Source organism: Nicotiana tomentosiformis, chromosome 4 (genome assembly GCF_000390325.3).
Source record: "Nicotiana tomentosiformis chromosome 4, ASM39032v3, whole genome shotgun sequence".
NCBI classification, from domain to species: domain Eukaryota; kingdom Viridiplantae; phylum Streptophyta; class Magnoliopsida; order Solanales; family Solanaceae; genus Nicotiana; species Nicotiana tomentosiformis.
In genome coordinates, this window is record NC_090815.1 from 99,995,215 (window position 1) to 100,007,835 (window position 12,621).

General features: G+C 29.9%; 1 protein-coding gene across 1 annotated transcript; it reads left to right on the top strand.

Moving 5' to 3' along the window:
- Positions 1–8,195: 8,195 nt before the first annotated feature.
- LOC104110189 (FCS-Like Zinc finger 5-like) lies at positions 8,196–9,735 on the top strand. The gene is made up of 2 exons (XM_009619636.4): positions 8,196–8,702; positions 9,129–9,735. Exons 1-2 carry the CDS (start codon positions 8,380–8,382, stop codon positions 9,298–9,300), a joined length of 495 nt encoding a protein of 164 aa, XP_009617931.1. The 5' UTR covers positions 8,196–8,379; the 3' UTR covers positions 9,301–9,735.
- Positions 9,736–12,621: the final 2,886 nt, after the last annotated feature.

Sequence of the window (12,621 nt, forward strand, 5' to 3'; positions counted from 1 at the left end):
CGCGTGGCTAGTAGGGGTGACTAATAGAAGTCATGCGGTGTGATAAGGGTGGCTAAATCGCGGGATGCTATTTCGAAAAAAATATTTTCTTTAAATAAATTGTGAAGGCCCGCGGTGATATAAGGAAATGAGATATTGTGAAATTATTTATAATTTGGGACTACCAGGCGGTACCTCGGTAGTGCCCTTGTTGATATTGATTTATGTCCATAGTTGTTTTTCGATTAATAGTTGTGATTTTCATAAAGTTGAATGAAATTCTGTTTTGATTCCACGAGATATTATTTGTAATTATTTGGTGTCATTAAATATGACATACTATTTGATTCATTTTCAATGTCATTTTATTTTACTACATTGATAAACATTTTACCATGTCATTATTATATTCCAGCAAGGCCTCACGTGACCTCGTCACTACTCTACCGAGGTTAGGCTTGGCACTTACTGGGTACCGCTGTGGTGTACTCATACTACGCTTCTGCACATCTTTTTGTGCAGATCCAGGTACATCTTACCAGCCTAGACGTCAGTGAGTTACCTGCGTACGGAGACTTCGAGGTATATCTGCCAGCGTCCGCAGACTCCGAAGTCCCCTTCTATCATTTCATGTTGCTTCCTTATATTTTATTTAGACCTTGATATATAGAGACATTGAGAATAAATTCTTAAAAGTTTGTGATTTATTTCTACCGGATTTTGGGAGTTGAAATTGTTTGAATTGTAGTTTATTTATTTCAGATATTTATTATATTCCGCATTGTTAGGTTTACCTAGTTTTAGAGAATAGGTGTCATCACGACATCCTACGGAGGGAATTTGGATTCGTGATAATTAGTTGGTTAAAGACAAAATTATCCTTAAAGTTTCTTAAAGCTTGAGAATATGGAGGGCATTTTTGTAAATAATTTTTTTTTAAAAAATTATGCAATGCATTATAATTCTAATACACCACACCAAACAGTAGATAAGGAATAATATCTGCATAACTAATGCTTGCATTACTAACTCATGCATTACTAATACAACTTATTCCGCACTATTCTTGTACACCCGGCCAAACGATCCCTAAGTAAGAATCTTTCGAGTCGGTGACACGGCTCACCTGACTAACTTTTTAATTAAAATGCCGCACTTGTACTGATCTAATAAAAAACTTAATAATTTATGTATTAAAATAGGATTTAATTTAACATTGGAAGTAGACAATTGCCCTCTTGCACAACTTGATGCCAGCCTGATTGGTTCTTTTTATGTTTTATTTTTTTCTTAATTACTTAATTAGTACTACTAAAAATGACGTAACTTTAACTTGAAGTACGTAGATTTTTGTGAAGGTAACAATCAAAGTACATTTTTTAAACTAAATTAAAAACATTGTTTTTGGCAATTGTTTCCTCATCCACGGCAAACAGCGACATTGTAATCTGCAGAGACACCCCAAAATCCCGATATGGAATCAAGCTAACATTATATTTCATTTTTCAAGGAGTTATTAATACTTGATATACTCCCTCCCTCTCAAATAGTCGTGGTTATTAAAAATAATTGTCTTAAATTACTTGTTATTTTAGAAGTTCAAGACAAAACTGATTCTTTTTTTTCTTTTTTTACCCTTAGTAATAATTATTTTAAAAATAGAAATAACACATAAATAGAATAAATATTCAATGAAAAGAGATCATAAAAAACATAAATAAAGATAAAATAATGCAATCACTTTCCTAACTAATATTTCTTAAGAGACGTATAAAAGAGAAACACCACAATAGGGAATTATTTGTTTAGTACTGGTTTTGATATGAATGACCTCATCAAGGTTATGATTTCCAGAAAGTTAAAGGACCATGCTTTTACCTTTTTTTAATTTATTGATTAGTGAGATTTTATTTAATTTATTTATAGACATATACCCTTTCTTCATTTGTTACTGGCTACTAGTATTGTTTAAAGTAATGTTGTAAGGTGACGTACCACATTTAATTTTACGGCTTTACTTCAATCGTACTCTTCTTCCATATATGGATTTAATTAATTATCAGTTTTAATTTTCAATACGACCTTAATTAATGAATTCATGTTGATCCATATATAATGGAGCAACATGGATCAAGAAACTCAATAAAATTCAACCTACTTGGGCAAAATTACTATTAAAATGAAGTGTAAATTGTGTTCTAACAAATTAATTGATAATCTCACCACTTAAATATAAAGAAAATATCTAACAACCCTCTATCAAGTGGTAAATCGATCTTTATTCTAAGGAGAGTTGGACGATATATTTACTTTCCTTTTGCATTGTTTTGTTTAAGGTAAACACGGAAAATATTTCGTTTTAATTGAAACTCAGAAAGGAAACGGAAGGGGAAAAAGACAATAAAATATACAAAAACTACACGTTATAAGGGAGACAATGAGCGCAAAACATTAACATAGCGACAACTGAAACATATTCAAAGCAATATCAACTACTATGTGAGTAAGGCTTGCATTAAACTTTGATGTGCAAATTGAACTTTCTAACACTCACCAAAGGCCAAAAAAATAAAATAATAATAATAATAATAATAATTGTCATTTGATTCTTTTTATAATTCATCAGAGTTTTACTGGGTAGAATTATTCAATACTTATGATATTAGAAGGTACTAACAAACGCGGGTAAAATATTACTACTTGTTATTGATTAAAAAATAGACTTTGAACACCCTTGCATAGTACACTAGCAAATGATATTTAAAATTTAAACACTTTTATTGAATTTTATGGCTACGCCACTTGGAAGGAACATGACATCCACAAAAGTTATGTAAAATAATACGAACAGATTGCACATAGTTTTTTTTTGGCTTTCCCAAGTCCGATACCCATTTTAAGTTCTATTTAATACGAATTCGAGGCTCAAATTCAAAATATCAAATTAGGGACGGAAGAATACTTATTTATATCCGCCGCAACCTTTGATCAAAATTAGAATAAAGAGGGAATTGTTTAAAATTCCCAAGGGTAGAGAGAATCAAATAACGAATAAAGTAATACAAAACTTAATAACATAGAGAATGCACACCCACGCTATAACCCTTATTCCAACTCATAAATTCTTTTCTCCAATTGGCCAACTTGTGACCTCCCAAATCTCTTCTGTATTCCTTCAGTATAAAGTTCTAAGATATCTCGGAGCTTGCAATTATTTAATTTTAAAAGCTGGTGATATTTGTGGTGCTTTTTCTTTTTTGTTTGATTTGTTAAATGTAATTTAGGATCTTTTCTTTTCCTTTATTAATTTCTTTTTGCGTTTTCTAGGATCAGTTTTATCGTTTAGCACATATTGCTTTTGAGTTTTGATAATGAATTACTATCTCTTTTAAAAGACAAATTTTTAGTACTGTATTATTCTTTGCCCTTCACATTTCAGAAACTATTTTTTCAGCATATTTTTCATTTTTCCTTCGAAATATAGAGTGATCACCAGACGGGAACAGAATTATTTACTCTTATGTAAAAGGAAAATAAGACAAAAGAAAAGAAAAAAAAAAGGTAAATGAATGGAATCTGAAATTCTGTGGTTGAGATTTTGAGAATGGGATTGGGGGAGTAGCAAATAAGGTGGGGCCAGACGAATTCATTCAGTGGGGACTGTTTCACCAAATACCCCCACTCCCATTGAATCTCCTTCTTTAGCAAATATGGGCCCCATTTCATGGGTAGCTGACTAAGCTGTTTGATCCCTTTTTCCTACTAATAACATGTTTGGCCGTGTTTTTTTTTTGTCAAAACCATTTTTACTAGGGTAAAGATCATTTTTAGGCTTCAATCGAAACTAACTATTTACATTCGCTAATAGTAAAAAACTATAAAATTAACATATTTTATATATATATATATATATATATTTCTGGTTGTGGCTATACAATATTATTTTTTCCTTTTTTTAATACCAAAAGTAAAGTGTTTTGCCAAGCTTTTAGAAGAAAAAATTTGTTTTCAAGTAGAAGCAGAATCAGTTTTTTAGATGCAGAAAAAAATAGTTTCTCTCCAATCACTAATTGCTGATCAATAGTGCTTTCTATTTTGATTAGCCAAATACAAATTATTTTCACAAAAAAGTATTTTTTTTTTGCAAAGCAATTTTTGATAAATGTTCTTTCAAAATAAGTTAATTGAATAAGCTAGTAATATATTTCATGGACTTGGTGAATTAAATAGTTGAAATCTCATTGCCTTAAATTGAAGATTTCGATTTGAACTCTAAAGATATAGAGCCTATTTGGATGGGCTTAAAAGCTGATCAAACAGTTTTTAACTTGTGAAAGTGTTTGGCAATCAAACAATTGACATAAAAAAAGTCAAAACCAATAAGTTGGAAAATCTAACTTTTTTGAAATTGAAAAGCCATATTGCTTTGACCAAAGATATTACATTCTTATCCCTTATAATTTTTCTTAATCCTGAAATTAACCCTAAGTAAAATTCCTACAATATACTATCTTTTTTTTTCTCCATTCTCCAATATTTGTCAATTTTTTGAAATTCTTAACGTGAAACAAACAATAGTTTTTTAAATAATGTTTGATACATTTCAATATTTAGTAAAAATTGTTCTTTTGGTTTCTTTTTTTGGTTCCATTACATTTAATTTTTTTGGTCGTTGAATCCTTCCTTTTTTTAATTGGTGTAACTATATTCTAAAATCAAATCATTCAATGAATTTACGTATTACCCCTGAATTTGATGCTATGAACGGAAAATATAATATTATAGTCATCATCTTCTTTATAATTTTAAAAACTTTAAGGATATTTCAGTCATTTTAACAAGAAAAAGTGCTTACCAGTACTTGTTTTACCAAACACTTCATCAGCTTGTTTTCAGTTTCAACACTTTTATCCAAACACGTAACTGCTTATTTATAAAACAAGTTTCATCACTTATAAAGTGCTTTTAAGCACTTAACTTAAAAAGCCACTTTTTTAAGCCAATCCAAACAGGCTCATAAAAAGTTTCGTAACAATGCATTATTCTTTTAATAGGTCTACTCAGTGGCAGAGCCATCTTATCGGAAGGGGTGTCAAATGACACCCCTTCGCGGGAAAAAATGCATTGTGTAGCTAAGTAAAAAAAATAACTTATATGTAAATATACTATGTATTGACTTCCCTTAATTTTCTGGTATATTTACTTTTATATATTTTGACAACCCTTAACAAAAATTTTGGCTCCACCGCTAGGCTTACTTAACATGAATCTGAGTAAATAGGGTTAATGGAGACTTGTGATACTGATGATTAAATTGATAAAGAGAAAAACAAGCGTATATCAGCAATAATGCAAAGAAAATGATGATTCATGTCCAGTGGACGAGGAAAATTGTATGAAAAGAATGTATTAAAAATTTTAACGACGATCTACAGTTTATCAAGTTTTTGGTAAAATGTGGAGTTATAATTTATGACAATGTAAAAAAAAATAAAAAATTGAGTATTTTAATAGGTCATGCAAAAAAAAATGTGGAGTTACAATTTATAACAATGTAAAAAAAAAAAATATTGAGTATTTTAATAGGTCATGCGAAAAAAAAATCCTTGAATCCAGAGGCGGATCCAGGATTTAAATCCGATGAGTTCAATTTTAAGGTTTTTAATATTGTACTCATTATATTTTTAAAGTTGTGAGTTCATATCTACTATTTTTATAATTTTAATATATTTTTACTCCGCGTCGAATATACTGCATCCCCTCTGCTTGAATCATGTGGTACAGATAAGAGTTTTGGCTTTAATTTGAGTCAACTTATGTTATGTGTACTCAAAGCGTTTGTAAATATTATAACCAGATTCCTCAGAAATCAAATATTGTTGATTCACATGATTCGTCCTAAGGTCCCTTTTAACTGCTGATATCTTGTTTTATTTCTCTTATTTTTCAAGCGGACTATAGTATAGTATTTAGAAGTGTCGCACTCTCATGACTGTTGATTATTCATTAATTTGGATTTGTTTTAATGAGACGACTTGATTGAACATGAATTTAAATCTTCCACGGAATACAAGTTTTGCTATTTAACATCACATCATTGACGATTTCTCTATTCATATTATGTCAAATCAAAATTAAATATGCTACCCAGGTCTTTTGATTAAATATCGGAATTTTCCTTTCGAAAAGAAAAAAAAAGAGATCTAAAAACGGAAATCAAAGTTTCAATCTTAATTAAACAAAAAAACGGACAAGTTACATATTTTGCCGTTCGACAAAAATAATTACCTCCATAAGTCAAATATAAAAAAATACATAATATGTATAATATATGTGTATTATATATTAATATATAAAAATATATATTTTCCTTTGCTAGTATTATATTTGGGAACCACTATATTATGCAGTTATCCCAAAAACAAAAGTTGATTTTCTCTTTTATATTTTAGGACCACTGACCAATCACATCCGATTGTCATAGGACATTTTGGAAATAGATTCATAAGCCCAAGACATTTCTTTCCTTAATATATCAGAGGAAATGACATTATACAATCACTCTCAAAATAATGTCTGAGAAATATATTTTTTTATATATATATTCTATATATTATATACAAAAATTATATAAATTTTATATACTTTTTCAGTTCGAAATAAAATAGTTTCTGGCGTGAGCTAAAAGTAAAAAATTGTCCACTAAAGATTATTTTATATTATCTATTTGTGAGTGAATCATATTTAGAAAATAAAAAAGGTACTCCCTCAATCCTATTTTTATATCAATGTGTTTGATTGAACACTAATTCTGAAAAATTAAAGAAACTTTTTGACATTTGAAATACGCCAAAGGGCCAAATATACTCATCTACTTTCAAAAATGGTCTAAGAATACTCTCGTTATACTATTGGGTTATTTATACCCTTGCAGTTATACTTTGGGTTCAAATATACCCCTCATTTAAACGGAGGGACACATGTCATCGTCCTGTTAGTCAATTCTAAATATCTCCATATTAATTAAAAAGAATCATTACCTATACCCGAAAAATAATTTTTTTTTGTTGTAAAAACTGGAAAAAACTATTAAAAAAAAAATCAAAAAACTGAAAAAACAAAAATATTTTTTTTTCCAGTTTTTACAAAAAAACTGCTTTAAAAAAATAAAAAATATTTTCTAAAACAATATATTTGTAAAAACTGAAAAAAAAACTGAAAAGTAATTTTTTAAAGCAATTAAAAACTGGAAATAAAATATTTTTAACTAAAAATTGAAAAAAAGAAAATATTTGTTTTTTCAGTTTTTACAAAAACATTACTTTTTAGTTTTTTTTCATCAGTTTTTACAAAAATATTGTTTTAGAAAATATTTTTTAGCTTTTTTTAAAGCAGTTTTTTTGTAAAAACTAGAAAAAAAAATATTTTCGTTTTTTTTTCTTTCTGTTTTTAGTAAAAAATAATTCAGTTTTTTTCTAGTTTTTACAAAAAATATTTCTTTAGAAAATTGATTTTCAGCTCTTTTTTTCAGTTTTTACAAAAATATTATTTTAAAAAAATATTTTTTAGGTTTTTAAAGCAGTTTTTTTTTGTAAAAACTGATTTTTTTTATTTTTTTTAAGTTTTTAGTAAAAAACAATTTAGCCTTTTCGAGTTTTTACAAAAAAAAATTTATTTTTCGGGTATGTGTAATGGATCTTTTTAATTAATTAGGAGATATTTAGAATTGACTAACAAGATGATGACACGTGTCCCTCCGTTTAAATGAGTGATATATTTGAACCAAAGTATGACTGCAAAGGTATATATAACTCAATAATATAACGAGGGGTATTCTTAGACCATTGTAAAGGGGTATATTTGGTCCTTCGCCGTTTGAAATATTGTATGAGAACTTTAATATTTTCTTTTTAATTAAATGGTGGTGAAAGCTTTTCATATCTTTTCATTTTCTCCCTTCTTATAAAAAATAAAGTGAGCACGTTAAATCATGCCATTAGGGATGACGAAAAGCGAATAGTAAAAGTAAATAAATTTTATAAAGAAAAATATACTATCATTTTTTAAATAAAAAATAAAAAAACTATTCAAGAAGGGTTCGTGGAGTAAGGTTAGGACCCGGAAATGAAATCTGATAAAATCATATACTAAAAAAATTTAAAAATTGCATGAATATTGCAACATAATCAAACGGTCGAGATTCTCTCCTTGCACTTGGGCTCTCTGCTTTATCTTCCCAACACATCTCCCCACTCTTACTCCTCTTCCCCCCTCTTCTTCTTCCTCTCCTCTCTCTAAAAACCTCTCTTTCTTTCACCTCCATAACCAAACTCTAGTACAAAACCAAAGGAAAGGAAACATATAACTGTGAATTTAGAAGAAGAAAAAATAGTAGCGAAAATGTTGTTGGGGAAGAGGACAAGGCCACCAATGAAGAGAACAACAAGTATGACTGAATTCACCTTAGATCTCAACCTTAATCATGACCCTAATTCTGCTGTTAATTATCAGCCCTTTGATCCTCACAACCCTTTCACACCCATCTCTCCTATAAATACCCAGCTGCAAGATCAACAACAGCGTATTTTGACCACAGCTAAAACAATCCCTACGACCAGAAACCGTCGAAAGTCTGCTGATTTTGTTGAAACTGCTAATTTCTTGAAAGCTTGCTTCCTCTGTAAACGTCGCTTGATCCCTGGTCGTGATATCTACATGTACAGGTACTATTATATACACACTTACAATTTTTTGTTTCAGACGCTAAGCCAGGATTTGAAGTTACTGTATTCAATATTTTAGTTCTTTAAATTAAGAATTTGTATATAAAGATACCGGAACTGTAACATGTACACCGGCTCCAGCTATGTTTTTCTTTTATTTTTCATTTATTTCATCGAGTACCTGCTAGTCGCACATACAAATTATTTAATTTTTATGCATTCACTGTGTAAAAACTCATGACATTATCTAAATAGTAGTAAGTTATAGCTAGGTGTTTATAGTACTAATAAGGATGGATTAGTAAACTGGAAAAGATGGTAAATAATTTATTTCAATTACTTCAAGTATACTGGTCTGGTAAAGAAATTACTTTAAATATTTCTGTGATTAAATTCTTAATTTTGTGTTGGATGATTATTTTGCAGAGGGGATAGTGCTTTTTGCAGCTTAGAGTGTAGACAGCAGCAAATGAATATAGACGAGAAGAAGGAGAAGTGTTCATTGGTTGCATCAAGAAAGGATACTAGAAACTCATCCGTGGCCGGCGGAAAGGGATCTGATGTCTCCGCCACAAGCGAGACTGTCGCCGCCGTTTAAGGGTAGTGGAAATCAAGCATATCGACTGATATGTTGGTCACTATGTTACCCACACAATATAATGCATATCAAATCTATGTATATACATGTTGTGGGATGTTGATTAATATAAATATCTACTCTCTCTACAAAATTATCTTGGGCTGGTAAACAAGTTTTGCAAGGTTCAATTAATGGTTGACTGATCAATTATTACTATCTATGCAGCCATTTTTATTGCATTTTTAGTGGAAGAAAAATCTCAAAACTGCAGGTTTTAGCAAAACCATAATCGTGTTTTTTTTTTTTTTTTTTCAGTTTTAGGTAAACCAAGCTCTTTTTTCTTTATTCTTTCTTTTTTCTTTTTTGGAGTTGGAGCTAACTAGTAGAGCACTGGAGGGTGTGATGATTAATTCGTATTTTGTTTTTTCCTGAATAAAAGGTGTGGTTTATATATTTTCCAAATATTAAATTATTTTTTGTGTATTTTACTATGAGATTCCCCTAGTCATGCTGTGAAGTTGTGATACCTCTTGTCCTTCTGATTGGGACACGCCAGCAATGAGAACCCCACGTAAAGTAAAGCCAGTTGGGAATATAAAATTATGGAATCGCGTCATTATTGTCATTTGATCATTAATGTATTATTATAAGGTCCTTTTCTTATTTCTTATTGTAAGTCCTTGTTATTTATTTTATTTTTTGAATTTCTTGTCTAATATACATGGGGAGATTGTAGACGGAAAAAAAAGTGGGGGAGAAAAAGAGGATGGAGAGATCACAAAATTTAGAATTTGTCAATAATTGAGGGGACCAGAATATCAGATCATAAACTCTTTTATTGTTATAATAAAAGTATAAAGTAAATGAATTTCATTTTCCCAGAATAAGAGAATATTTAAGTAACCAAAGCAGTGGTGCTAAGTCTCTCGGTTAAACAAATGGGAGGAACGGAGTACTATAATTTAGCGTAAAAATAGCTAGTTAAAGAGCTTAAATATTTGTGAAATTTACCCCGTCATTACAAGGTAGAATAATATTTTATTTTAAACAAAGATATAAAATGAATTGAAAAAAGAGTTTTCACTTCGGGCACATAAATCAAATGGTATAGAAGTCGAAAAATGAAGAGACACAAAGGTGGATTGGCTTGGATCTGCTCGTGCGGTGAATGGCTGACAACTCTGCTCTGTACTGGACTTATCTATGACACAGTCAATGTAAGTCAGGGTCTCAGTAGTTCACACTCATAGTTCACTTCTTTTCTGGACCCAAAACTTTTTTTTTTACCCACGTTTGGTATTTGTATTGACGCGCTTACTAATTCATAGCATAGGAGTAATTTTTTTCATTTTCGACTCTGTTTCTTAGTCTATTTGGTTAGCTTATTTTGATATGTGTTTTTTCTTTAAAATATTTTTTTCAAAATTATTTTTGGTGAGAAACAGTTTGTGTTTAACTAATTAGTTTGAAAATTATTTCTGAGCAAGAATTAGTATTTGGCAAGACTATAAAAAACTGCTTTTAAATGTATTTTTTTTTCAAAGGCACTTTTCAAAAAAAGTATTTTTGGAGAGAAGTTATTTTTTTTCTACTCAAAAACTTTTTTTTTAATTTAAAAGCTTAGCCAAACACTTCAATTTTAAAAAAAAAATATTTTTTTTTGAAAAAAAGTACTTTTGGCTTGGGAGAGGGTTGGCCAAACAGGCTATTAATTAATTTCTATTGTCCAAGTTAAAAAAACTTGTTGAATCGGATGCATGCACGAGGCAATATGTAAAATTTACAGTTTTTCCTTGCAAATATTTCACCCATCCTTATACATATGTCAATTGTTAAAGAATAGGTAGATAATCATGGGCGAAGCTAGAGAAGTAAATACAGATTCGACGAATCCAGTAGCTTTTATTTAGACCTATATTTGTATTAAGAAACTTATTGAATATGTATAAGTATATAATAGCGAACCCTGTAACTAAATAAGCTACATGTTCAATAATAATTTTAGAATTCATAAACTTCAAATCCTGACTTACATGTGAGTAGATTGCCGCAGGAAAAACTGTCAATTTTACATATTGCCAAGTGCATGAATCTGATTCAGAAGAAAGTAAATCATTTTCTAAGGATTTTTCTCGCTCTAGTTAAGAAGGGTAAACTGTAAAAAGTCGTAAAGGAGGTACATTTAAAATAACATTCAAAAATATTACTAAACTTTACAATATGATTTACTATCTTCTTCTAGAAGAGACTGTGTTTTCTTTTAACACAATGGTTAAAGTATTTAGTTTTCGATTTGAATGTCAATATAAATATCTTAACCTTTTTAAAACCTAATTATACTAATAAAGAGAGAGTATCTTTTTTTAAGCCTTTGGGAAAATGAAATACACTTTCCACACAAAGCTTCTTTCGCGTCTTGTCGTGTTCAAAAGTTTCTCTTGTCTTCCTTAATTAATCCTTTTAGGAGTAACTATTAAGCATGATAATTTTTCTCGATATATTTTAGAATGCAATCAAATTATTATAACATTTTCTTCACGAAATCGGTGTTTTTGTCCCAATCAAAAAAAGATTTTACACTTAATAAGGGAAAAGAAATCTCTGTCTTGTTGAAAACTAGTACTACTACCATTTCATCAGCATATATGACATTTAAACAGGCGCTAGAAATTCAGTATTACATCACATAAGAATGAATGAAGTTGAAAAGTGGGGTTGCGTAAGCAAATTCCACCAAATTCACTGAAAGGTTGATGTGATTCTTTCTCCATTAAATTAAAGTGCACTACGTCATGAAAGCAATAATTTCTTAATTTCATGATCTCTCCTTTTCTTTCTTCTTTTACTTTACGGAAAACTTTTAAGGAAAAAATTAGTCCACCTTCTTTTGGTTTCCTCTGTAAAGGTAAATAAGAATAAAAGGATTATGAAGAAATATCCTGCCTAATTTCTTATTAATCCACAATTTGCAAGATCAGGTAAAAATGTGACCAACTTAGCCAAAAACAAATCATTGGAAAGCATATTAAAGACCCGGCCCATTTATGTTTTTATTCATCTCGCAGTATAAAAAAGAGAATGATATATCTTGGGTTTCAAAAAGAATTGTCCAATGTCAGGTCTTGCTACCACAACCATTACTAGTGGCATTCTGGACCTTATTATTAGTGAGTGGTCCTTTATTTCTCAGATTCTTCCCATAATTCATGAGAAACAGCTTGTTTGATAGCTAGTTGTCTTCGTCGAAATTGGCTTTCCCTTTCTCTCAATGGGAGAAAGAGGACACATGAGTGAATTCATCAGTGGTGGTACCCGTTCTCGGTTGGAGATGACAAGTAT